General features: G+C 61.6%; 4 protein-coding genes across 7 annotated transcripts; all 4 read left to right on the plus strand.

Moving 5' to 3' along the window:
• Window positions 1-1,764: 1,764 nt before the first annotated feature.
• HAX1 (HCLS1 associated protein X-1) lies at window positions 1,765-4,138 on the plus strand. 4 transcript variants are annotated; one of them, XM_030465270.1, is made up of 8 exons: window positions 1,766-1,882; window positions 2,613-2,839; window positions 2,931-3,067; window positions 3,153-3,198; window positions 3,312-3,427; window positions 3,543-3,693; window positions 3,769-3,929; window positions 4,004-4,138. In XM_030465270.1, exons 1-7 carry the CDS (start codon window positions 1,830-1,832, stop codon window positions 3,885-3,887), a joined length of 849 nt encoding a protein of 282 aa, XP_030321130.1. In that variant the 5' UTR covers window positions 1,766-1,829; the 3' UTR covers window positions 3,888-3,929; window positions 4,004-4,138. The 4 variants fall into 4 exon arrangements, with proteins under 4 accessions (XP_030321131.1, XP_030321130.1, XP_030321128.1 ...); XM_030465268.1 differs by having other exon boundaries at window positions 1,767-1,882; window positions 3,769-3,925; XM_030465271.1 differs by having other exon boundaries at window positions 1,765-1,882; window positions 3,543-3,654; window positions 3,769-4,138.
• Window positions 4,139-4,695: 557 nt separating this feature from the next.
• Window positions 4,696-8,134, plus strand: AQP10 (aquaporin 10). The gene is made up of 6 exons (XM_008496340.2): window positions 4,696-4,791; window positions 5,799-5,925; window positions 6,031-6,168; window positions 6,258-6,376; window positions 7,617-7,834; window positions 7,910-8,134. Exons 1-6 carry the CDS (start codon window positions 4,696-4,698, stop codon window positions 8,106-8,108), a joined length of 897 nt encoding a protein of 298 aa, XP_008494562.1. The 3' UTR covers window positions 8,109-8,134.
• Window positions 8,135-9,430: 1,296 nt separating this feature from the next.
• Window positions 9,431-20,757, plus strand: ATP8B2 (ATPase phospholipid transporting 8B2). Its single transcript, XM_030465041.1, has 28 exons — window positions 9,431-9,552; window positions 10,581-10,639; window positions 11,372-11,485; window positions 11,661-11,759; window positions 12,258-12,319; window positions 12,453-12,525; window positions 12,831-12,901; window positions 13,065-13,144; window positions 13,505-13,663; window positions 13,749-13,837; window positions 13,915-14,111; window positions 14,785-14,993; window positions 15,572-15,615; window positions 15,687-15,852; window positions 15,933-16,121; window positions 16,577-16,692; window positions 16,823-16,987; window positions 17,069-17,180; window positions 17,312-17,417; window positions 17,920-18,064; window positions 18,152-18,335; window positions 18,489-18,712; window positions 19,006-19,089; window positions 19,195-19,440; window positions 19,567-19,705; window positions 19,788-19,918; window positions 20,005-20,286; window positions 20,548-20,757. The coding sequence occupies exons 1-28, from the start codon at window positions 9,492-9,494 to the stop codon at window positions 20,686-20,688; spliced, it is 3,747 nt and encodes a 1,248-aa protein (XP_030320901.1). The 5' UTR covers window positions 9,431-9,491; the 3' UTR covers window positions 20,689-20,757.
• Window positions 20,758-21,541: 784 nt separating this feature from the next.
• IL6R (interleukin 6 receptor) lies at window positions 21,542-25,053 on the plus strand. Its single transcript, XM_030465257.1, has 10 exons — window positions 21,542-21,704; window positions 22,530-22,778; window positions 22,859-22,982; window positions 23,128-23,312; window positions 23,404-23,564; window positions 23,672-23,816; window positions 23,891-23,934; window positions 24,051-24,129; window positions 24,216-24,324; window positions 24,400-25,053. Exons 1-10 carry the CDS (start codon window positions 21,608-21,610, stop codon window positions 24,593-24,595), a joined length of 1,389 nt encoding a protein of 462 aa, XP_030321117.1. The 5' UTR covers window positions 21,542-21,607; the 3' UTR covers window positions 24,596-25,053.
• Window positions 25,054-25,598: the final 545 nt, after the last annotated feature.

Raw genomic sequence — 25,598 nt, forward strand, 5'->3', positions numbered from 1 at the left:
TCAACAATTCCAGGGATGGGGCAGCCACAGCTTCTGGGGGCACCCTGGGGCTCAGCACCCTCACCCCAAAGAATTTCCTGTGCTGGTAACCCCTGTCCCATGCTTGGGTTCTCCTGGTAAAGATATTTCTCCATCTCAATTTAAGGCCCCATTTTAATTCAACTTCAAAAGTTCATTTTCAACTTCAAAACTTCATTTAATTCAACTTCCCAAACCCAAGGGATTTGGGAAGTTCCCTCCCTTGGAGTGGTGTGGTTTTCAGAGTCCAATTAATAAGCAAATGATTATAAATAGAAGTTGTTCTAAATAATTAACAAAGTTCAAGGGGAGGGGTTTGGCTGACCTCAACAGTTTCACACACTGTTCCTTGGGCTCATTGTCCAACTTGACTCCAAGTTCCTCTTCCCAATGTCTGGCTGTTCCCTTATCAATTTCTCAGGGCTGGCTGAGAATAGGACAAGGGGCAATGGTGATAAACTGGAGCACAGACACTTCCATACAAGCACAAGGAAGAATTATTTTCCCTGGGAGGGAGCCCTGACCCAGGGGGAGGGTCTGGAGACCTCCAAACCCACCTGGCTGTCTTCCTGCTTGGAATCTTTTGGGGTCCCTTCCAACCCCTCACTCTCTGTGATTCTATCATTCTATGATCCCCTTCAGCAGCCAAGCACACCCTCAATTTTATTTTACTTTTTTTTTAAGCAATTGAGCTAAGCCTTTCAAAAATGTTGCCATGGGTCTCCCAGCACCTCCTCTGGACCAGCACCAGCACCTCACTGAAAGGTGAAAGAGTGGGAGGGGAGAGAGACCCAAAAATCAGGGTGCAGCACATCAGCCTTGGGATAAAGCTCAAGGTCATTGGATTCATGGAATGGTTTGGGTTGTAAGGGACATTAAAGCTCACCCAGTGCCACCCACATGGGCAGGGACACCTCCCTCACACCCCATCCAAACCTCCAACAATTCCAGGGATGGGGCAGCCACAGCTTCTGGGGGCAACCTGGGGCTCAGCACCCTCAAATTAAAGAACTTCTCCCCAGTTTCTCCTCTCCATCTCCCCTCTTCCAGTTCAAAGCCATTCCCTCTCATCCCATCCATCCAGGCCCTTGTCCCAAGTCCCTCCCCAGCTTTCCTGGAGCCCCTTCAGGCACTGGAAGGTGCTCTGAGGTCTCCTCAAAACCTTCTCCTTTTTTTCCTTCTCTTTTTTCCTTCTCCTTCTTCTCCTTTTCCTTCTCCTTCTCCTTTTTTCCTTCTTCTCCTTCTCCCTTCTCCTCCTCCTTCTCCAACCTGAACACCCCCAACTCTCTCCCCCTGGCTCCAGAGCTGCTCCACCACCTCCTCTGGACCACCACCAACACCTCTCTGTCCTTCTGGTTCTGGGGACCCCAGAACTGGACCCACTTTACCCCAGGGGGGTCTCCCCAGAGGGAACAATCCGCCCTCTGGTGCTGCTCACCCTGCTGGGGATGCAGCCCAGCACAGGGGGGGTTCTGGGCTGTCACCTCCTGGTTCTGCCTCATCTTCAGCTTCTCCTCCCCCAACACCCCAAATCCTTCTCCATTCCCATCCCGGGATGTGTCCCAGGACCCCTCCCTTTCCCCTCCATCCCGCGTTCCCACTTCTCCATCCCGCCCCAGGGATAAAACCCGCTCCACACCTCGGAGTCCCCGCTAACAGACACCGAACCTCCCCCTCCCAACCCCCCCCCCCCCCCCGCCCCGTGTCGCCGACATGAGCGACAATCGCGACAACCAAGCGACGCTTTCCGACGCTTTTTACGGCACCCCCGGCGCTTTCCGGCAGCGCGGGGGGGGAGGCAGCGGAACGCCATGAATTTCTACGACGCTTTTCGGGGCTTTTTCGGATTCTCCGGCCGACACAGGTACCGGCACCGCCTCCCCGGACCGGCCCCCAGCCCCGCTCCCCCCGGTATTCCCCGCGGGCTCGGTCCCCGTTCCCCCCCCGTGTCCCCCCTGGTCCTCGCAAGCTCTGTCCCCTTTATCCCCCGGGTGTCCGCTCAGGCTCTGTCCCCGGTCCCCTCGGTGTCACCCGTGTCCCCTCAGGCTCTGTCCCCATTATCCCCCGGGTGTCCCCTCAGGCTCTGCCCCCGTTCCCTCCGGTGTCCCCCGTGTCCCCACGGGCTCTGTCCCCGTTCCCTCCGGTGTCCCCCGTGTCCCCGCGGGCTCTGTCCCCGTTATCCCTGGTGTCCCCTCAGGCTCTTTCCCCGGTCCCCCCGGTATCCCCCGTGTCCTCGCAAGCTCTGTCCCCGTTATCCCCGATGTCCCCGCGGCCTCTGTCCCCGTTCCCCCCGGTGTCCCCCAGGCTCTGCGCCGTTATCCCCGGTGTCCCCCGTGTCCCCTCAGGCTCTGTCCCCGTTATCCCCGGTGTCCCCCCCGGCCCTGCAATGCTCTGTCCCCAATGTCCCCCCCCGTGTCCCCGCCAGCACCGGCCCCGTCGGTGCTCTCCCTCCCTCCCTCCTTCCCTCCCTCCCTCCGGTTTCTCCCCCGTTATTGCCCCGCGGGTTCTGTCCCCGCTCCCGTTTGTCCTTTGGACCCCGCTCGTCCTTTGCCCTCCGCTTGTCCCCTCCGTCTCTCAGCGCCGCCGTCCCGCAGGCCCCGGGATCCGCTCTTCGGTGGCTCGGCCTGGGATGAGGAAGAGGAGGAGGAGGAAGGTGACGATGGCCACGGCCCCTTCATGGCGCGGCCTCCCCAGGATTTCGCCTTCAGCTTCGGTTTTAACCCCGCTTGGTCCCGCGGTGCCTTCGAGGAGCTTTTCCGGGACATGAGCGACCTCCTGGGGACCTTCGGGGGGGCTTGGGCCGGACCCCCGCAGCCTCTCGGTGGGGATGGGAAGGGACTGTCCCCAACGCGGGTGGATTTGGACCTCCCGGAACCGCCTGGCCTGACCCCATCCCCCTTTTTGCTCCCCAGACCCCCCCCTGCCCACCCCCGGTGAGGGCGGCGCGGGGCGGGCGCTGCGGGATTCCATGCTGAAGCACCCAGAGAGCCCCGAAACCCCCAGACCCGACCCCAGGGACCCGGCCCGACCCTGGAGACCCTTCCTGAGGGTGGGTGAAGGCTCTATGTCCCCCCCCCTGGGTATGGCTGTCACCCTTTGCCTCCTTGTCACCGGGCTGTGGCTTTGCTTTGCAGCTGGAAGACCCCAGCCCAGCTCCTCCTGCCCTCAAGGAAGATCAAGGTGGGTGCTAGGAGCAAGGGGGGCTGTGGGGTCTCTGCCTTCCCCACACCCCCCCACACACTGCCAGGGCGTTGTCCCCATGCTGCTGTCACCCCTTTCTGTCTCCTCCACAGATCTGGACTCCCAGGTGTCCTCCGTGGGGTTAGGAACCATCTTGAGACCCCAGGAGCCCAAACCCCACTCCTACTTCCAGAGCGTCTCCGTCACCAAAGTGACTCTCCCCGACGGGGTGAGTGTCCCCTCTGGGTCAGCCCCACGGGGGGCTTGGGGACAGTGTCCCCAGTGCCAGGAGCAGAGCCTGGGGTTTTGGGGGGGGGTTTCTGAGGGGTGGGTGCTCTCTGCAGGCAGTGGAGGAGCGCCGGACCGTGCAGGACAGCCATGGGCGCCGGGAGACCACGGTGACACGGCGAAGGGGGGACCAGACCTTCATCACCAGCACCAAGGAGGATGGGCAAGGCAAGGACCACCACGAGGAGGTGCTCAGCGTGGATGAGCGTGAGTGGGGGTGCTGAGGAGGTGCGGGGGAGCAGGGGGGGATCCCCTCTGAGCAGGCTCTCCCTGCTCTCCCAGGCGAGCTGGCGAATTTCACCGGAACGTGGCTGCTGCAAGAGGAGCTCCGGGTTCCCGACCTGAGGGATCCCTCATCCATGTTGGGAAGCTTCTTCCGACGCTGGTTTTCCAGCTGGTAGCTGTGCCCCCTTCCCACCCCACCCCAGCTGAGCAGCCTGTATGTGTCACAGGGGTGGTGGGGTGGAGGGGGGGCTGTGGGCAGCAACCTCCTCTCACCCCCTCTTTTTGTTTGCAGATGGGTCGGATCCTGCTGGGGGCTGGTGCCCAGGCTGGGGGCTGCCTGCCTGCTGGGGTGCTGCAGAGAAACCCCCAGGGGGCCGAGTGTGTGTGTACAGAGCAATAAAATCTATTTATGCTATTTAAAAATCTATTTATTGGGGACCTGTCAGGCTCCTTCAGGCTGGAACCTCCCTGGAGTCACCGAGGCAGCTCCTGGGTTTTGCCCCACGGGTGCAAGTGGCCACCAGGCTCCTCTCTGCTGCTCTCTGCCCACCTCCCTCCCTGCTCCTGGTCTTCCTGGTGCTGTGCCAACACCTCCACCAGGACACTCTCATCCTGGGAGCCTTCCCAGGGGCCTCTTCATTAAAGAATGAGGGATCAGGCAGGGAAAAACGGGGGCTGTCCAGAGGGGAAAGTGCCCATTCCAGTTCACATCAACCAAGGGCTGGGTTCTCCATGGATGCCCGGGGATCCTCCAGAGCTCCTGCTGGGTTTGGCTCTACAAAGGGTGGGGGGGACACACCATCATCAGTGTCCCCAACCCCACACAGGACTCTGGTCCCTGCCGGGCGTCACCCTGTGGTGTGGTGCTGATTGGTTTAAAGTCTGCTTGTTATCACCCACCCCATCCCTGGGGCTCATAAAAATCACACCGGGAAGGAGCCACCAACCCCACTGCCACCTCTGCCTGTTCCAACCACCACCACCATGTCCCTCTTCGAGAAGACCCGGGTGCTTTTCCACGTCCGGAATCCTCTGGCACGGGAATGTTTGGCTGAGCTCTACGCAGTCTTTGTGCTCATCGTGAGTGGGGTGGCACGGGGGGGTGTGGGTGTCAGTGGGGTGGTGGCAGAGCACTGGGGTGTCCCAGGTTCCCCCTCCCTGTCCCTCCGTGGGGGTTTGGGGCTGTGGCAGGCAGCGGGGGAGTTGCCTGTTGGACCCTGTTCCCATGGCACAGGACACCAAGTGCTGCTCTGGCTCTGGTGCAGCGGGGACACGGGCGCTGCCACGGGGCACACGAGGGAACAGTGCAGGGCACTGCGTGGCTCCACGTTTCCCAGCCTGGAACAGGCAAAGGTTGGGGTTCTGGAGCCCCAACGTGGCATCCAGCTGGTGGTGACACCGTAGCTGCACCCTCCCCTGCTATCTCCACAGGGAAGCACTGTGATTAATTAATTGCTGATAATTTTGTTGTCTCGCTGCCAAAAGCTCCAGTGGAACCAGTTGGCTGCCTTGCTCTGCCTCCAGGGCTGGCACCCAAAGCTGGAGCTCAGGGCTGGGAGAGGAAAAGGATGGAACCAGAGCTGGCAGAGGCAGTGGGGGCAGAGCCCCTTTTGGGGATCCAGGCAGAGGGTTGGATGGGGCTGTGGTGAAACAGTGGTGAAACTGGTGAAACAGTGATGGAGCAGAGTTGGGGCAGTGATGGAGCAGTGATGGAGCAGTGGTGAAACTGGTGAAACAGTGATGGAGCAGTGATGGGGCAGCTGTGGGGCAGTGATGGGGCAGTGATGGAGCAGTGGTGAGGCAGTGGTGGAGCAGTGGTGAAACTGGTGAAACAGTGTTGGGGCAGTTGTGGGGCAGTGATGAAAGTGATGGGGCAGTTGTGGGGCAGTGATGGGGCAGTGATGGTATTGTGGTGAAACAGTGATGGGGCAGTGGTGAAACGGTGAAACTGATGGAGCAGTTGTGGGGCAGTGTTGGGGCAGTGATGGGGCAGTTGTGTGGCAGGGATGGAGCAGGGTTGGAGCAGTGGTGAAACAGTGGTGAAAGCAGTGCTGCAGCAGTGCTGTCTCTGTGTCCTTCTCCTCCAGCTTCTCACCCTGAGCGCCGCAGCACAGATGGTCACCAGCTTCGAGCTGAAGGGCAACACCATCACTGCCAACCTGGCGGGCTCCCTGGCTGTCATGGTGGCCATCCACACGGGGGGAGGAGTCTCTGGTGAGGCTGGGGAGTGAGAGGGTCCCAAGTCCTGCTGCCCCCTCCCACCCCCAGCTCCAGATCCCCCGGATTCCTCTCCCAGCCCCTCACCTGCCCCCGTTGCAGGAGCTCACCTGAACCCGGCGTACACCTTCAGCCTCTGCCTGATGGAACAGTTTCCCTGGTGGAAATTCCCCGTCTTTGTGTTTGTGCAGACCTTGGGATCCTTCCTTGCCTCTGGAGCTGTCTACATCCTCTACTATGGTGGGTGGGTGGGTGCTGGGGGGGAGTGGGGAGCCCGGCAGCTGAGTTGGGGTCAGCTTAGGGACAGGGCTTTAACTTTGTCCCCCCAGATGCCATCTGGAACTACAGCAACGGGACCCTCACCACCTCTGGCCCCCGGGAAACTGCTTCCATCTTTGCCACCTACCCTGCCAGCCACCTCTCCCTCTCCAATGGTTTCGTGGACCAGGTGGGTGCTGGGGTTGGGTTCCCCCCAGGGTGCTGAGCTGCTGCCTGACCCAAGCAATTATTTTATCTTTGGATGCCGAGGAAAAATCAGCCCCTGCTTAGAGACCTCAGATGAAATTTACCAAAATCAGAGGCTTGAGGATTTAAGCAGATTCCAAAGGTTGGTTTCAGGGAAAGGAGACAACAAGGACACCAACTCTAGAAGAAAAAATAAGTTTATAAGAGGAGGGATAAATCAGTCGCTTTGGGGAGAGAGTTGTAGGAAAGGAAAGGGAAAGGGAAAGGGAAAGGGAAGGGAAGGGAAGGGAAGGGAAGGGAAGGGAAGGAAGGAAAGGAAAGGAAAGGAAAGGAAAGGAAAGGAAAGGAAAGGAAAGGAAAGGAAAGGAAAGGAAAGGAAAGGAAAGGAAAGGAAAGGAAAGGAAAGGAAAGGAAAGGAAAGGAAAGGAAAGGAAAGGAAAGGAAAGGAAAGGAAAGGAAAGGAAAGGGAAGGGAAGGGAAGGGAAGGGAAGGGAAGGGAAGGGAAGGAAGGGAAGGGAAGGGAAGGGAAGGGAAGGGAAGGGAAAGGAAAGGAAAGGAAAGGAAAGGAAAGGAAAGGGAAAGGGAAGGAAGGGAAGGGAAGGGAAGGGAAGGGAAGGGAAGGGAAGGGAAGGGAAGGGAAGGGAAGGGAAGGAAAGGAAAGGAAAGGAAAGGAAAGGAAAGGAAAGGAAAGGAAAGGAAAGGAAAAAGGAGAGGAGAGGAAAGGAAAGGAAAAAGGAAAGAGGAAAGGAAAAAGGAAAGGAATTAAGTTTTGTTCCTTCTTGCCTGCTGTTCTCTGCTTTTTTTTTTCCTGCTGGTGCTGAAGCTGAAGCTGAAATGATGAGAGAAGAAGAAGGGGGGGGGGGGGTGGGAGAAGAGAGAGCCAGAGCCTTCTCCTTTTGTCTTTGGGTTTTTATACAGCAAAAAGGGTTCTGTCCTCTCATAAATTACCAGGCAAAGATTTGCCATCCTTAGAACTTCTCTTTTAATTATTGCAATCCTTCAGCCCTTGTTACCTTGCAAAATTGATTGTCTTGACACCATCCCAGGAGCCTTTCTGATCAGCATCCTTATCTTTAGGTGCCTGCCAGGCATGATACAAACCAGAAGCTGGTGAAGTTTGGGGGAAAGAAAAAAAATCTGTTACCGAGAAGATGTTTGACATATTTTTAAAAGAAAAAACCACAGATTTAAGAGGCATATTTCCAAGTGTTCACATCCTGCAGGTGATGGGCACGGCGATGCTGATCACGGGGGTCCTGGCCCTCCTGGATGCCCGGAACAAAAGGGTGATCATGGGTCTGGAGCCTCAGGCCGTGGCCCTTTTGGTCTTGTCCATCGGGCTCTCCATGGGCTTCAACTGCGGCTGCCCCATGAACCCTGCCCGGGATTTTGGGCCCCGGCTCTTCACCTACGTGGCAGGTTGGGGTCCAGAGGTGTTCAGGTGAGTCAAGGGAAGGGTGGGGGAGGTGATAGGAGCAGGGGTGACCCCCCAACCCCCTTTTTTCTGCGTCTCCAGGAGGGGCAATGGGTGGTGGTGGGTGCCGGTGGTGGCTCCGCTGCCGGGGGCAGCCCTGGGCACCTTTCTCTACCACCTCTTCGTGGCTTTCCATCACCCCATGGACTGGGAGGACCCCCTGGCCCTGCAGAACTCTCCGGACTCCAAGACACCCCTGGAGAAGGAAGATCCCAGGGAGATACAGCTCCAGAAGCAGTGATGCCAGGGACACCCCCCCGTCCTCCTCCCCTACCTGGCAGTCCTTGCTGCATCATTAAAAAAGCCCTGAGGCTCTGAGCTGTCTCTGTGTCTGGACACGGGGGGACACGAGTGGTCTGCAGACCCCCGGGGGGGCTGAGCTGTGTGCGTCCCCCCCATCCCCGGGGGACCCATGTGCTGCCAGAGGATGGGGAACAGGCGGCTCCCTTGGGTGCCCCCGATGCTTCCCCTGCGACCACCGAGGATGTCCCCATGGTCCCGGGATCCACCGAGGATGTCCCGGGACACCCCCGTGACCACAGAGGATGCCTGGAGACAGCCCCCCGGTCCGTCCTCCCCCCACCGGGGCAGCCCCCCTTCTCCCGGGATCCACCAAGGGTGCCCCGGGGACACCCCCCCGCACACCTGCGACCACCGAGGATGCCCGGGGGACACCCCCTCGACCCCCGGGGCAGCCCCCCTTGTCCTGGGATCCACTGAGGATGCCCCGGGGACACCCCCGCGAACACCAAGGCTGCCCCCTGGTCCCGGGATCCACCGAAGCTGCCCCGGGGACACCCCCCCAGAACACCGAGGATGCCCCGGGGTAACCCCTCCACACCCCCTCGACCACCGAGGATGCCCCCCTGCTCCTAGGATCCACCGAGGATGCCCCGGGGACATCCCCCGACCACCGAGGATGCCCCCTGGTCCCGGGATCCACCGAAGCTGCCCCGGGGTAACCCCTCCACACCTCCGCGACCACCGAGGGTGCCCCCATGGTCCCGGGATCCACCAAGGCTGCCCCGGGGTGACCCCTCCTCACCCTCCCGACCCCCGGGGCAGCCCCTCTGGTCCCGGGATCCACCGAGGATGCCCCGGGGACACCCCCCCGACCACCGAGGATGCCCCGGGGTAACCCCCCCTCACCCTCCCGACCCCCCGGGGCAGCCCCCCTGTTCCCGGGATCTACCGAGGCTGCCCGCGGTACTCCCGGGGTCCCTCCCTTCCCCGTCTCCCGGTGCCCCCCGGGGGTAGCTCTGGGTCTCTCCCCTCCGCCGCCGCCCCCCGCCCCATCACTTCCGCCGCCGGTCGGCAGCGCCGCGGCCATGGGGCGTTGAGACGGCGGCAGCGGCCCCGGCCCCGGCAGCGGCCCCGGCCCCGGTCCGGGCCGCCCCGCTCCCCATGGGTTTCGGGGCTTGGGGCCATGGAGCGGTGCGCGGCTCGGAGGGCCCCAGGTGAGCGGCTCGGGGTCCCGGTAGGCCCGGGTAGGCCCCGCTGGGCCCCGGGGCGGCCGTTGCCGCGGCAACGCGGCGGGGCGGGGCGGGAGGGCCCGGGCCGGGCCGGGACACCGGGCAGAGCGGGATGGGATGGAGCCGCCGGGAAGGTCCGAGGCCCCGCAGCCATGACGGTGCCTCGGGAGATGCCCGAGAAGTGGCCGAGGGTCCCAGAACCCGGGCGGGCGGGTGGGTGCGGGGAGGGCGGGCGGGAGCGGGGGGGAGCGGGGGGTGCGGAGAAAGAAGTCGGGGGGGGGGGGAGAAGCAGGGGGTTTGGGGGTGCAGATCTTCAGGACTGGGGATCTGGGAGGGCAGAGAAGTAAGGATGGGGGGGGGCAGGATCTGGGGGTGAAGGATTTGAGGATGCGGGATTTGGGGTGCAAGATTTGGGGGTGGGGCATCTGAGGATGCAGGGTTTGGAGGTGCAGGATTTGGGGGTCTCGGGGGTGCAGGATCTGAGGATGGAGGATTTGGGAATGCAGGATTTGAGGATGCAGAATTTGGGGATGCAGGATTTGGGGGTGCAGGATTTGGGGGTGCAGGATTTCAGGATGCGGGATTTGGGGTGCAAGATTTGGGGGTGGGGCATCTGAGGATGCAGGATTTGGGGATGCAGGATTTGGGGGTCTCAGGGGTGCAGGATCTGAGGATGGAGGATTTGGGAATGCAGGATTTGAGGATGCAGAATTTAGGGATGCAGGATTTGGGGGTGCAGGATCTGGGTGCCTCGGGGGTGCAGGATTTGGGGATGCAGGATCTGGGGGTGCAAGATCTGGGGGTCTTGGGGTGCAGGATTTGAGGATGCAGGATCTGAGGATGTAGGATTTGGGGGTGCAGGATCTGGGTGCCTTGGGGTGCAGGATTTGGGGATGTAGGATCTGGGATTGCAGGATTTGGGGATGCAGGATCTGGGATTGCAGGATTTGGGGATGCAGGATCTGGGGGTGCAGGATTTTGGGGTCTCAGGGGTCTAGGGATGGAGGTCCTGGCTTGGGGGAGTTGCGGGGGGAGGACAGATGGGGGTTCCCCTCTTCACCCGGAGGTTTGGGGCTCCCGGGTTTGTCTGGGTTTTGGTGTGGTTTTTCTTTTGGGGGGGGGAGCAGGTTTGGCAGGTGTGGGGTGCAGGGGGGAGGTGTGGGGGTTCGGAGGGGAGGTGTGGGGGTGCAGGGGGGGTTTTTGGGGTGCAGGGGGTGAGCTGCTGGGGGGCTGTGTTGCAGAGGAGGAGAGGAGGGTGCGAGCCAACGCGCGGGAGTACAACGAGAAGTTCCAGTACGCGGTGAGTGGGGTGGCCAAGCCCCCCAGCTCGGGCAAGGTGTTTGTTTTGGGTTTTTTTTTTTTGGGGGGGGGGGTGTTTGGCATCACCCCCCTGGGTCGGTGGAGGAGGAAGAGGGGGGGGGCGGTGGCTAAAAATAGCTGTTTGTCCCTGAGAAAATTGTGCTGACGAGTCAGGAACGTCAACGGAGCTCTGGGGCTGGGGCCAGGGGGGGCTGTTTGGAGGGAATGCTTCCCTGGAAGGGGATGCAGCCCTCCCCCCATCCTGTCCTAGGGGTCTAAATCCCCCCCCAACTTTTCCTGCACCCCTTCTTGGTGCCCTGATGTGGTTCTGAGTCTGGTTAATTAACGAGCTTCCGGAGCAGCTGGGGGAAGGGCACTGCTCACCTTGGCTCCCCCCCCCCCCATCCCAATGCTCCAGGTTATTTCTGGATGCTTCAGACTTGGGCTTGCTGCAGGGGGTGGATTTTGGGGGCTTGGGGGGGTGACCTTTGGGGGGAGGTTGGGTGCTGCCACCCAGATGCTGCAGCTGGAGGAGGTTTTTCCCTGGAATTGGTTTCTCCAGGAAGCTGCCACAGCCCTTGGGACAGGGACAGGAGCTGAGGGGGGGTGTCCAAGCTGTCACCCCCAGCTCCCAAATTAGGGGCACGCTGAGCTGCATCCCTAGAGTGATGCTGAGGGGGCAGCAGGGCTTTGGTGAGTGGTGAACCCCTCTTCTCACCCTCTCCATCCCCAGAACAACTGCATCAAGACCTCCAAGTACAACATCCTCACCTTCCTGCCTGTCAACCTCTTCGAGCAGTTCCAGGAAGTGGCCAACACCTATTTCCTCTTCCTCCTCATCCTGCAGGTGAGTGCTGGGGTGACTGAGGAGGCAGATGAGACCCCCCCAAACACACACACTCTCCTTCCCTGGCTGAGCAGCTGGGGGGGTGCCCAGGGCCTTGCGGAGTGGTGGGTTTGGCACCTCTGAACAGGGGTAGCGTGGACCTGCTCCCCTGTAACTCCTGCTCCCTGTCCCCCAGCTCATCCCCCAGATCTCTTCCCTCTCCTGGTTCACCACCATCGTGCCTTTGGTTCTTGTCTTAACCATCACAGCTGTCAAAGATGCCACCGACGACTATGTGAGTGGGTCCCTCCATGTCCCCCTGCCCAGACTGCCTGCTGCCTGGCTCTGGGGACCTGGGAGGCTGTGGTGTTTGAAGGGGGGGGATGCAGAACCCCAGCCCTGGAAGGGCTGAGAGGAGACCTTGTGGCTCTCTGCAACCCCCTGAGAGGAGGTTGAAGCCAGGGGGGGGTCAAGCTCTGCTCCCAAGGAACAAGGGATGGGACAAAAGGAATGCCAGGGGAGGGTGAGGTTGGAGCTGGGGAACAGTTTCTCCCTGGAAAGGGTTCTCAGGGTTCTCTCCCAGAGGTGGAGTCCCCATCATCCCTGGAGGGGTTTCAGAGCCCTGGAGATGTAGTGCTGAGGGACGTGGGGCAGTGGTGGCTTTGGCAGTGCTGGGGACACAGTTGGACTTGGTCATCTGCAAGGTCTTTTCCGACCAAAGGAAAAAGTTGGAAAGAAAGGGTTCTGTGATTTTCTGAGTCTCAGCTGTCCCCCTTCCCCTCTGCCCCCCCAGTTCCGCCATAAAAGCGACAACCAAGTGAACAACCGTCAGTCTCAGGTGCTGATTGGTGGAGTGTGAGTGTCATGGGGACATGGGCAGCTGGGAGGGGGTCCTGGGGGGGGGTCCTGGGGGGCAGAGGGCAGAACAGGGTGGGGCAGGGCAATGCTTTTTGCTCCCACCTCACTCCCTTCTGCTGCCCCTCTGCAGGCTCCGGCAGGAGCAGTGGATGAACGTCCGGGTTGGAGACATCATCAAGTTGGAGAACAACCAGTTTGTGGCGGTGAGTCTGGCCCTGGGACCAGTACAGTGCCAGCTGGGACAGGGCTGCACGGGGAGGAAGGTGGTGCTGACCCCCTCAACTCTGCTTTTGTGCTCCTCTGTCACCTCCCAGGGGGGGGAAACATCACGGATTTTCCAGCCTGGGAATTGTATTTGAGCTCTTGGGGATTTGGCTGATGTGGGGGCTTCAACCAAGTGTGTTGGTTCAACCAAAAGGGCCCTGCTAAGGACATAAAATTCCAGAGTTGGCCCCTGGTGTTGAAGTGCCAGGAAGGTCCATGGAATCCTTCCCATCTCTCCTGACAGGCTGACCTCCTCCTCCTCTCCAGCAGTGAGCCCCATGGTTTGTGCTACATCGAGACAGCAGAGCTGGATGGGTAAGTGCTCACCTTGGCCACCCCTATCCCAGGGTGGGTGCTGGGGTTGGCCTGGGTGCCAGGGCGTTGGGTGCTGGGGTTGGCAAGAGAGGGAAGTGTGAAATGGGCTGTGGGCAGGGGCTGTGGGGACCTGAAACCTGGCACGGTGCCTCCTCACCTGCAGAGAGACCAACATGAAGGTGCGACAGGCCATCCCTGTCACCTCAGAGCTGGGTGACATCAGCAAGCTGGCTCTGTTTGATGGTGAGTCTCCACCAGCACCTCCCGGGTTTCCTCCTCCATCACCCGGCGTGGGGCAGAAGACGAAATCACAGAATAATTCGGGTTGGAAGGGACCTCTCAAGGTCATCCAGTCCAACCCCCCCCCTGCAGTGAGGTGGCTCAGATCAGGTTGCTCAGAGCCTCCTCAAGCCTCAGCTTGAATATCTCCAGGGATGAGGCCTCAACCACCTCCCTGGACAACCTGTGCCATTTTTCCACCACCCTCATGGGTATCTCTCCCCCTGGGCTGTTTGAGTGTCTGGAAGTTCTCTGTGGAACTGGGGATGGGAGCTGGGAGCACCGGGGTGGTGAAGTCATCTTACAACCAAGATATTCCCCTAGGGGAGGTGATCTGTGAACCCCCCAACAACAAGCTGGACAAGTTTGGTGGGACCTTGTACTGGAAGGACAATAAATACCCCCTGAGCAACCAGAACATGCTGCTGAGGGGCTGCGTCCTGCGCAACACCGAGTGGTGCTTCGGCCTCGTTGTCTTTGCAGGTGGGCTCAGGGGGGGTTGTGGGGGCTGCAGCCACCCCAGGGTGCTGGGAAGGGAGGTTCTGCTGACCCCCTGCCCCCTGCCCAGGTCCTGACACGAAACTGATGCAGAACAGTGGCCGGACCAAGTTCAAGAGGACGAGCATTGATCGGTTGATGAACACACTGGTGCTCTGGGTAGGCAAAAAGCAGATCCTGGAGATTCCCAGCTCTGTCCTTCTTGAGGTTTCTGATGTCCCCCATCCTATCCCTAGATCTTCGGGTTCCTGGTGTGCATGGGGGTGATTCTGGCCATTGGCAATGCCATCTGGGAGCACGAGGTGGGAGTCTGCTTCCAGATCTACCTGCCCTGGGACGAGGGGGTGCACAGTGCCTTCTTCTCCGGCTTCCTCTCCTTCTGGTCCTACATCATCATCCTCAACACTGTGGTGCCCATCTCTCTCTACGTGAGGTAAGGCAGGGGCCAAGGGGCTGGGTTGGGAGAGGGGTGCAAGGGAATTCTGGGTGTCCTCTGGGGAGGGGAGTCGGGGATGGAGACCCGTGGGCAGAGCTGTGTGCGTGGGGTGGGTGTGGGCTGCTCTCCTGGTGACGGGCCACGTCTGCCCTTGGGGATACCCCATGACCTGAGACCCCACAGGTCCCTCGGGGCCCCCCCTGGCTGTGTCTGTCTGGCTGCTTGTCTCTCCCTGCCCTGGCTGCACGCTGGTTATTTTGCTCTGCCCTCCTGCAGCTCCCAGGCTCCTGCACTGTCCCCTTCTCTCTCTCTTTTAATTTCTCTCTCTTTTCGTTCCCCAGCATGGGTTCTGTCACCCTTAGCCCCGAGGTAAGAACGTGTCACCCCCACCCCTCCCACTAGCTCATGGCTGTCTGCCCCGGGGGGCCGGGGAGGGGGTTCGGGGTGCAGAGATGTGTGAGATGCCTAGGGAGCCCCTGGAGGTGCCCCCTTGGTGCCAGACCCCGTGGCCTCAGCCCTGGACAGGAGCGGGGAAAAGGCGCGGGAGCCGGTGAGCAGCGTAGGGGACGGGGATGCCAGGGTGTCCCCAGCACTTGGGGGTCTGGGGTGGGCTTCTGTCCCTGGTTCAGCAGAGCAGAGTGGTGACACTCAGCTGTCCCCTTGCCCACAGCGTGGAGGTGATTCGTTTGGGGCACAGCTACTTCATCAACTGGGACAAGAAGATGTACTGTGCCAAGCGCCGGACGCCCGCCGAAGCCCGGACCACCACCCTCAACGAGGAGCTGGGGCAGGTGGAGTACATCTTCTCTGACAAGACTGGCACCCTCACCCAGAACATCATGGTCTTCAGCAAGTGCTCTGTCAACGGGCACAGCTATGGTGAGCGTGGGGCACACCAGGGCTGGGCTGTGTCTCTCCGTGGGGTGTGGGTGCACCAGGTCCCATTTTGCGGGTATTGAGGCACCTGGGAGATGTGGGGGCTCAGCCCCATAATCCCCCTGGGGGTGGGTGCTGGTGGGGCAGCAGCTTTGGGTCCTTGTCCTGGGTGAGAGAGTTGGGGGTGTTCAGCCTGGAGGAGAGGAGGCTGCAATGGGGAGACCTTAGAGCACCTTCCAGTGCCTGAAGGGGCTCCAGGAAAGTTGGGGAGGGACTTGGGACAAGGGGCTGGAGGGATGGGATGAGGAGGAATGGCTTTGAACTGGAAGAGGGGAGATGGAGAAGAGATGGGAAGGAGAAATTCTTTGGGGTGAGGGTGCTGAGCCCCAGGTTGTCCCCAGAAGCTGTGGCTGCCCCATCCCTGGAATTGTTGGAGGTTTGGATGGGGTTTGGAGCCCCCTGGGATTGGGGGAGGTGTCCCTGCCCATACAGGGGGTGGGGCTGGATCAGCTTTAAGGTCTGTTTCACCCCAGTCCAATCTGGCATCCATTCTATGATTAACTCTCTGCCCCTGTTCACAGGTGACATGCAGGACGTGCTGGGTCACAAGGTGGAGCTGGGAGAGGTAAGGATGCCACCAGTGCCTGACCAGTGCCACATGCCACAGGGGGGTGACCTCATCTCTGTCCCTGCCAGAGACCAGAACCTGTTGACTTCTCCTTCAACCCACTGGCGGATCCAGGGTTCCAGTTCTGGGACCCCAGCCTGCTGGAAGCTGTCAAACTGGGAGACCCCCACGTGCACGAATTCTTCCGCCTGCTCTCGCTCTGCCACACCGTCATGTCCGAGGAGAAGAGCGAAGGTGGGTGCAGGGAGGGCCAGGACCTTCTCCCCACCAGGTTTGGGGTGCAGAGCTGGCTCTGACACCTGCAATGTCACCAGGGGAGCTCTATTACAAGGCTCAGTCCCCCGATGAGGGAGCGCTGGTCACGGCCGCCAGAAACTTCGGCTTCGTCTTCCGGTCCCGCACACCCAAGACCATCACGGTGCAGGAGCTGGGTCAGGCCATCACCTACCAGCTGCTGGCCATCCTGGACTTCAACAACATCCGCAAACGAATGTCTGTCATCGGTGAGGGCCTGGGCAACGCAGAGGCTGGAGGGGCTGCAGTGGGGTTAGGGGGGTGGTGGTGGGGCTGGGGGCTTAATATGGTGGGGCTGGGGCTGGCCCCGTGCTGTGGCTGTGAAGGTGGTGGTGGTGGTGGTGGGGCTGGGGTTGACCCTGTGGTGTGGCTGTGAAGGTGGTGGTGCTGGGGTTGGCCCCGTGCCATGGCTGTGAAGGTGTTGGTAGCGGTGGTGATGGTGTTGGTGGTGGTGGGGCTGGGGTTGGCCCCGTGCCGTGGCTGTGAAGGTGTTGGTGGTGGTGGTGATGGTGTTGGTGGTGGTGGGGCTGGGGTTGGCCCCGTGCCGTGGCTGTGAAGGTGTTGGTGGTGCTGGTGCTGGTGTTGGTGGTGGGGGGGCTGGGGTTTGAGGTGTTGGTAGGAGGTGTCCCCTGGAGCCAGGCAATTTGTCCTCTGCTCCCCACAGTCCGCAACCCCCAGGGCAAGATCCGACTGTACTGCAAAGGTGCTGACACCATCCTGCTGGAGCGCCTGCACCCCCTCAACCAGGACCTGACCAACATCACCACCGACCACCTCAACGTGAGCGGGGGGGTTGCGGGCAGAGTTGGGAAAGGAAAATGGGGGGGAAAGGGGGTTGTGCCCTCTCCTGGAAGGCAGTCGGGGTCTGAGGTCGCCATGGGGGGGGGTCTGCCCATGAACCCCCTTGCAGGAGTACGCTGGTGAGGGGCTGAGGACACTGGTGTTGGCCTACAAAGACCTGGAGGAGTGTTACTACCAGGAGTGGGCTGAGAGGCTGCAGCGAGCCAGTGGTGCCCCCGAGGCCCGTGAGGATCGGCTGGCTCGGCTCTACGACGAGGTGGAGCATGACATGATGGTACATGGTCTGGGAGGAGGGGGGTAAAAAAGAGGCAGGGGTATCTCCTGGTGACCTGACCCCCCTCTTTGGGTGCCCTAGCTGCTGGGAGCCACAGCCATCGAGGACAAACTGCAGCAGGGGGTCCCTGAAACCATCGCCATCCTGACGCTGGCCAACATCAAGATCTGGGTGCTGACGGGGGACAAACAAGGTGAGGCAATTTTTTTTTTTTGAGGAGGGGTAGCCTGGAGACGAGGACATTTCTGGGCTGAATCTGGGAGGTGGTGGGACAGGTGTTTCCCCCTGAGTTGGGGAGCTCAATCCCTGCTTTCCCCTCCTCAGAAACAGCCGTGAACATCGGCTACTCCTGCAAGATGCTGACAGATGACATGACGGAGGTGTTTGTGGTGACGGGCCACACCGTGCTGGAGGTGCGAGAGGAGCTCAGGTGAGGGGCACGAGGGACACCTGGGGGCACAATGCATGTAGGGGGGATACCAAGCACAGATACTCGAGCACAGATCCTGTGAGGAGAGGCTGAGGGAGCTGGGGGTGTTGAGGCTGGAGAAGAGGAGGCTCAGGGGAGACCTCATCACTCTCTCCAACTCCCTGAAAGGAGGTTGGAGCCAGGGGGGGGTTGGGCTCTTTTCCCAGGCAACTCTCAGCAAGACAAGAGGGCAGGGTCTCAAGTTGTGCCAGGGGAGGTTTAGGTTGGAGATGAGAAAGAATTTCTTTCTGGAGAGGGTGATCAGGCATTGGAATGGGCTGCCCAGGGAAGGAGTGGATTCTCCGTGTCTGGAGAGATTTCAAAAGAGCCTGGATGTGGCACTGAGTGGGCTGGGAACCACGGGGGGAGTGGATCAAGGGTTGGAGCTGATGATCTCTGAGGTCCCTTCCAACCCAGCCCATTCTATGATTTCGGGTCCTCTGACCCCAATCTTTCTCCTCAGGAAAGCCCGGGAGAAGATGATGGATGGGTCACGCTCCATGGGCAACGGCTTCTCCTACCAGGAGAAACTCTCCTCCTCCAAGCTCACCTCCGTGCTGGAAGCCATCGCTGGTGAATATGCCCTGGTCATCAACGGGCACAGCCTGGTAGGGACCTGGGAGCTCTGGGCTGGAGAGGACACCCTGCCCAGCTGTGGGGCCGTTCCCCCCACTGTCCCCCGGCTCTCCTCGCAGGCCCACGCCCTGGAGGCTGACATGGAGGTGGAGTTCCTGGAGACAGCGTGTGCCTGCAAGGCTGTCATCTGCTGCCGTGTCACACCCTTGCAGAAAGCCCAGGTGGTGGAGCTGGTGAAGAAGTACAAGAAAGCTGTCACCCTGGCCATCGGGGATGGGGCCAACGATGTCAGCATGATCAAGAGTGAGTCCTGGGAGTGACAGGTCCCCTCTTGCAGCCTCTGTCCTCACTCTGTGCCCTGGGAGAGTGCCGTCCCACCAGGAGGAGGACCCCACCCCTGGTCCCTTGTGGTGCTGGCAGAGCCCTCTTCAGTCCATGTGTCTCTTCCCTCCCCAGCTGCCCACATTGGGGTGGGCATCAGCGGGCAGGAGGGCATCCAGGCAGTGCTGGCCTCCGACTACTCCTTTTCCCAGTTCAAGTTCCTGCAGCGCCTGCTCCTGGTGCACGGGCGCTGGTCCTACCTACGCATGTGCAAGTTCCTCTGCTACTTCTTCTACAAGAACTTTGCCTTCACCATGGTCCACTTCTGGTTTGGCTTCTTCTGTGGCTTCTCGGCACAGGTGAGTCGCTCCTGATGGGCACTGATCTTGGGGACAGTTTGCCTGTAGGACCCCCCCCTCCCCTTCTCAGGAGCACACCCCAGTCCCCTGGGCTCTCTGTGGGGCCTGGGATCCCTGTGGAGTGTGGTGGCTCCCTCTGGTCAGGGCTGCAGCACCCACACCGTTCAGGGTGAGCACCAGAGGGTGCTGGTGGCAGCTCTCCTGTTCCCGGGGGGCTGTGGCACAGGGGCTGCCTGGGCCACAGAGTTGGGGGGTCTCCCCACTCCCCCCTCCCTGAATGCTCCGTTCCACAGACGGTGTATGATCAGTATTTCATCACGCTCTACAACATTGTCTACACCTCCCTGCCTGTGCTGGCCATGGGTGTCTTTGACCAGGTATGATGGGTGGTGGGGAGGGGTGTCTGGCTACTCCAGTCCCAGTGAAGGGGCTGCTTCTACCCGGAGCTGGAAGGAGGTGCCCAGAGTGTCCCTTGTCCCCAGGATGTTCCGGAGCAGCGGAGCATGGAATACCCCAAGCTCTATGAGCCCGGGCAGCTCAACCTTCTCTTCAACAAGAGGGAGTTCTTTATCTGCATTGCTCAGGGCATCTACACCTCTGTCCTCATGTTCTTCATCCCCTACGGTGTCTTCGCTGATGCCACCCGTGATGATGGTGCCCAGCTGGCTGACTACCAGTCCTTTGCTGTCACTGTTGCCACCTCCCTCGTGATTGTCGTCAGCGTGCAGGTAGGGACACAGCTGCTCAGCCCCAGCCCCTCCAGCACCAAGGTTGGTGAAGGTTTGAGTCCCTGCAGCCACGCTCGAAGCATCTTGGCTGCCCCTGAGCCCTTGTGGGCTCCCTCTCTCCCCCAGATCGGGCTGGATACTGGTTTCTGGACAGCCATCAACCACTTCTTCATCTGGGGCAGCCTGGCCGCCTACTTCGCCATCCTCTTCACCATGCACAGTGATGGCCTCTTCCAGATGTTCCCCAACCAGTTCCGCTTTGTGGGTGAGTCCTGGGGGGTGCTCAGCAGTGTCCCCCACTCCCCCAAGGTGCTGCCCTGGCTGGACTCCTGCTTCCCTCCCCCCAGGTAATGCACAGAACACACTGGCCCAGCCCACTGTCTGGCTGACCATCACCCTCACCACCGTGGTCTGCATCATGCCCGTCGTGGCCTTTCGCTTCCTCAAGCTGGACCTAAAACCAGAACTTTCTGACACGGTAAGAACCTGTGGCTGTGGAAAAAAGGGGCAGGGGCTCCTGTCCCCCCGGGGGCGAGTGGCTCTGACCCTGTCCCCTGTCCCCAGGTGCGCTACACTCAGCTGGTACGGAAGAAGCAGAAGACTCAGCACCGGTGCATGCGGCGCGTGGGGCGCGTGGGCTCGCACCGCTCCGGCTACGCCTTCTCCCACCAGGAGGGTTTTGGGGAGCTGATCATGTCGGGCAAAAACATGAGGCTCAGCTCCCTGGCACTTTCCAGCTTTGCCCCTCGGCCCAGCACCAGCTGGATCGAGACCCTCCGCAAGAAGAAGGGCAGCGAGGGCAGCGCCGCCAGCAGCCCCAGCGCCGTGCCTGACAAAACCCTCAAGGTGTGAGGCTGGGATGGGGGGGCGAGGGGGGTGTATCCCCTCCCGTGCAGCCGAGGAACCCCCGCTTCTTTTGCTGTGGCCTCAGGAGGATATGGGGGAGCCTCAGGAGGATATGGGGGAGCCAAGCCCCTCCTGGGTGGGGGTCCCACGGAGGGAGCAGTGGCCACGTGTGGCCCGGGTGCTGAGGTTTGGAGGAGGCTGGACTGTGGTGTTGTAAGAAAACAAAAAAAACCCAAACCAAACCAAAATACTCATCCCCAGGATGGGCAGAGGGCCAAGTGGCCAGGACGTTGTCCCCAGCAGCCCCTCAGGTTGCTCCTCTGTCAGTATTCACCTTGCCGAAGCAAATCCCCCATCCCACGCGAATGTATCATGCCAGAGCCACCGCTGGGGGCAAGGTAGAGGGGGGTTTGGGGACAGCACCCTGCCCCTTTTCCTGCCCCTCACCCACGTGTCTTCTTTTTTATATATAAAAAAAAAAAGAAAAAAAAAAACAACAAACCAAGCAAACGAAACCACACACACACACAAAAGAAAAAAAAAAAAAAAGGAAGGAAAAAAAAAAAATACCCAAACCCTCCGAGTTTACAGTGAGTTGTTTCGAGGGAGCGTGGGGGTGTAAGGGATGTCACACCCCCGGGAAAAGGGGGGCACCGGGTGGGAATGAGGAAGCGATCCCGGCCCCCCCGGGGCTTGCACAACCCTCACCCTCCGCTTCCTCCTCCTCCTCACCCACCCCCGCCACTGGGGGGGGGGGGGGGCACGGAGCCATCACCCCCCACCCCCCTAGCATGGAGGTTGATCCCGGGAGCGGTTTTGATACCAAAGAGGAAACTGTTGGGGACAGGCTTTGTCTTGAGCCGGAGTTTATTTTTGAAGGTGTTTAAGGGTTATTTCTATTTTTTTGGAGGTATTTAGGAGTTATTTTGTGTCGGGGGGAGGAAGGGAGGGAGGGGGCGATGCCGTGGGGGGGGGGGGGGCGGTGTGTGTGTGTGTGTGTCTAATTTATTACGCGTTTCTATATTGTGGAATTGTATCATTTGATGGGTCCATAGACACCGAATCAGCCAAACGCAGCTTTTTTATATATATATATATCTATAAAAAACAATATTCCCAGCAGCTTCTGCCGTCTCCTCTGTTCGGGAGGGGGGGGGCGGTGACAGGTCCCCCCCCACCTTCCCCACATGGCCCCGCCCCCCCGGGCGCACGTGCTGCCGCCCCTGGACCGCCCCCCCCCCCTTTACCCACCCCCTTCCCGTTCCCCCCCGTCCCGGTTTCACAACCCCGGGCACCGGCAGCGCTGCGGGCCGCCCCGCCGATGTTTTCCTGCCCGGGGCCGCTGCTCCCTGCCGCCTTCTTCCTCCTCCTCCTCCTCTTCGCCACCGCCTTTCGCCTTCCCCGTTGCGGCCCCACCGGTGGGTTCGACCGGGACCGGGGGGGGGACGGGACCGGGGAGGGCATGGGGGATGGATTTAGAGGGGGGGGAAAGGGACACGGAGACCCCAGGGACACGGGCTGCCCCAGGGGGCGGAGGAGCCTGTTGGGGATCTGGGGTGTCCCGGGGGAGATCCCGGGCCCCGGGAGATCCCGGGCAAGGGGTGGGGGGGAGACCGGGGCACGGCGGGCAGGAATGGAGCCTGGGTGGTGGGTGGGTGGTAGGTGGGTGCTGGGTGCTGCTGGGTGCTGCTGGGTGCTGCTGGGTGCTGGGCGCGTTCCCGGCAGCAGGAGTCGACGGGAACGGACAGCTCGGCCCTGGCTGGTGACCTTTGCATCTGCCCCGGGCCGCCTCCCTGGCCCCAGCCCAGTCCTGGCCGGGTGCCGCCTCCAACCCGGCCGCTTAACCCCACCGGCACCGGGCACCGGACCCCCGAGACCTCCCCAGAATCTTCCCGCACCCCCTGGAACTCTCCCGCAGCCCACTTCCCATCTCCCTCTTCCTACCCCCTCTGCCCGGCCCCACCGCCAGACCCTCCCTGGACGGGGCTGTGGTGGCTGTCCCGGGGACAGTCCGTGTGCTGGGGGGGGTGTCCGTATTTTGGAGGGGTCCGTGTGTGGGGGGGGCTCAGCAGGTTACGGCTCAGACACTGCGCTGCAGATATTGCCACCCAGCTGCCCTTTGGGGAGCAGACTGGGGGGGGACAGGGGACGGGGGACACTTTCCTCCTCTGGGGACATCCCCAGGGGCTCTGGGGACATCCCCAGGGTCTTATCTCTTGTTGCCTTAAACCCCCCCCCCCCAGAGCTCTCACGAGACGTGGTGCTGGGACGCCCGGGAGCCAACATCACACTGACCTGCAGAGACAAGGGACCCCCCAACGTCACCGTGTCCTGGCGGGTGGAGGAGCGGGGGGCAGCAGTGGGGGGGGGCCGGCAGCTGGCAGAGGGGGGCAACACTCTGCTCCTCCAGGGGCTGCGCTATGAGGACTCGGGGCGCTACAGCTGCTCCCTGGGGGGCCGCCCCCTGCGCTCCCTTCGGCTGCAGGTGGAAGGTGGGTGAGGAGGAGGTTTCCTTCCCAGAGTCTCCCAGTCCCTCCTCCCCCGTTCCCTCCAGCCTTTCCCTGCCTTGCAGAGCCCCCCGAGGCTCCCCGGGTCTCCTGCTACCGCCGGAGCCTCGACAAAGACCTCATCTGCGAGTGGCCGCTGCGGGCGAAACCATCCCCGGGCACACGAGCGACGCTCTGGGTGAGGCGGAGGTGAGCGTGGTCCTGGCACCCTGCAGCAGGGGACACGGGAGACATTGCTGTCCCTTCCCAACACCCTTTTCCCCAACCCCGGCGGGGAGGCTGCCCCGTTCCTGCTCTGTTCCACAGCCCTCCCAAGCCGTGTGTGTCCCCGCAGGTTTGTGGCCGAGGACCCCGCGGAGCAGCGGTGCCGTTATTTCTCCAAGGCCCAAAAATTCGTTTGCCGGGTGAAGCTGCCTCCTGGCACTGAGGACACCAAACCCCTCCTGGTGTCCACCTGTGTCCGCAACGCCGCCGGGGGCTCGGCTGGCGAGGACAAAATCATCACCCTCAGCAGCGTCTGTGAGTGCTGCTCCCACCTTGTGCTGGGGAGAGGGGGTGGGGGGGTGTCCAGGGTTGACCAAGTGGACCCTGAGCCCCCTTTTCCTGGCAGTGAAGCCCGACCCCCCCCTCAACGTGACAGTGGAGCCGCTGGAAAAGGCGCCGCAGCGGCTGCGGGTCAACTGGTCCTACCCCCCCTCCTGGGACCCCCGCTTCTACTGGCTCCGTTTCCAGGTCCGCTACCGCCCCGAGCCCACCCAGACCTTCACGGAGGTGAGTCCCCCCCCCTTCCCTAGCCCCTGGTCAGGGGGAGCTGACCAAGTGTCCCCCGGCCCCTGGTCAGGCTGTCCTCGAGCCCGTGCTGTCCCCATCACCTCCAGGTGGACCAGGTGACGACGACGTGGCTGGACATCCGTGACGCGTGGCGGGGGACACGGCACGTGGTGCAGGTGCGGGCACAGGAGGAGTTTGGCCATGGCACGTGGAGCGAGTGGAGCCGGGAGGTGGTGGGCACCCCCTGGACAGGTAGGAGGGGGATTCATGGGCCTGGGGCTCAGCCTGGAATTCCCCAGCATCACCCCCTACCCCTCACCTCGCAGACCCCCGGGACTTCACCTCTGAAATGGGACCCTTCAGCTCCCAGGTAGGGCATGGCCTCCCCCCCACCTCGTTGGGTCTTGTGTCCCCATGTAGGATAAGGGGACACTGGGGGAGGGGGGGCTGCCCCGTCCCATTGTGCCCTCCTGGTTTCCCACACAGTTCCCCGTGGATGATGGCACCTATGGGGTCACCCTGCCCCCCGAGCTCTTCAGGGAAGACACTGCTGGTGACCTCGGGGGTGAGGAGGGGTCCCTGGGTGGGCAGCGGGGTGGGTTGGGACCCTCATCTGGGTCCCTCATCCTCCCACCCCCCTCTCTGGTGCAGAGACCGTGGTGGAAGCCACCAGCAGCCCCGTGATGTCCCCCTACGCCTTCCTGGTGGCCGGGGGGAGCCTCCTCCTGGGCATCGCCCTCTGCATCGCCATTGTGGTGAGGTGAGTGCTGGGGGGGGGGGGGGGGGGGGGGGGGGGGTTTCCAGCCCCCCCTGACCTGGATCTCCTCTCCCACAGGTACAGACAGACATGGAGAATGGGTGGGCAGCGAGGGGCCAAGGCAGAGGGTGAGGGGCAGCAGCACGGGCTGGTGCCCCTGGGCCACCCCAGCCCCCCCGCCCTCAGTGACACCCCCCTGCTCTCCCCCCCCGGCCCCCCAACCCTCAGGGCTCTCCATGTCACCAACTTGGACTATTTCTTCTCAGGGCAGTAGCCTGAAGGTGGGGGGCAGGTGCCTGCGGGTCGGGTGCTGGTGAGAGAAGGGGGGTCCCCAGGGTTGGGATGTGGCCCTGGGAGCAGCCCCCCCTTCTTCTCCCCTCACTAAAAGCCCCTCCCAGGACCCGTGGGTGGGAGCAGCCTCTGAGAAGAGGGGGTCAGCAGCTCCCCCAAACAGAGGGGGCCCAGAGATGGGTACTGGGGGGGGTGAGGGGGGGGAGCTCTGGGGCTGTGGCCAAACTGGGGGGGATGCGCCAGAGCGTGGGAGCGGAGCAGGGCTCTGCCCACAGGGATGGGTTTGGGGGTCCCGTGGGGAACAGCCTTGGGGGAGGGTGTGTGCTGACTGGATCAGCTCTCTGCCCTGCCCCTCACCTCCCCCCCCCGGGGGCTTATTCTAAGAGCACACGCTGAGGAACCATGGTGAAATTTTTCCAAAATAAATGCCTTAGATTTGTACTGAAGTGGCTACTTTTTGGGGGGGATGGGTGGCAAGGCATTGCTGCAGCCCCCCCCATCTTCACCTGCAGCCCCCTCTCCCCCCACTCACCTGGGAGTGACTTCAGAGGGGTGGTGGGGTGAGGCTCTGCCCTACCCCCCCAGGTGAGAACATGTACCCCAGACCATGCACCCTGTGGCCCCTAATCCTCCCAGGCCATGCCCCCCCTGGGTCCCCCCCCCCCCAATTCCATCAGCCCACCCCACCCCACGGGGTTGTGTAACACCCCAGGGAGCTGCAGCTGCACCCAGGCAGGAAACCACAGGGCAAGGGCAGGGGGTGCCCCCTGGGGACACCGTGGTCACCCCCCTGAGCTGGCCCCACTCTATAAAAAGCTTGGCAGGATGCAGATGTACTGGGGGGGGGGAATTGTCCCCCCAAAACGAGCATGGCTGCTGTGGGCATGAGGCTGAGTCACCCCATGCAGGTGTCCCTGGGGGGCGAGGGGCCCTATCCTGGAGTTAACTTCAACCCTACCCCCCTCCTATCCCCATCGCAGACCCCA

This window comes from Calypte anna, chromosome 25, assembly GCF_003957555.1.
Source record: "Calypte anna isolate BGI_N300 chromosome 25, bCalAnn1_v1.p, whole genome shotgun sequence".
Taxonomy (NCBI): domain Eukaryota; kingdom Metazoa; phylum Chordata; class Aves; order Apodiformes; family Trochilidae; genus Calypte; species Calypte anna.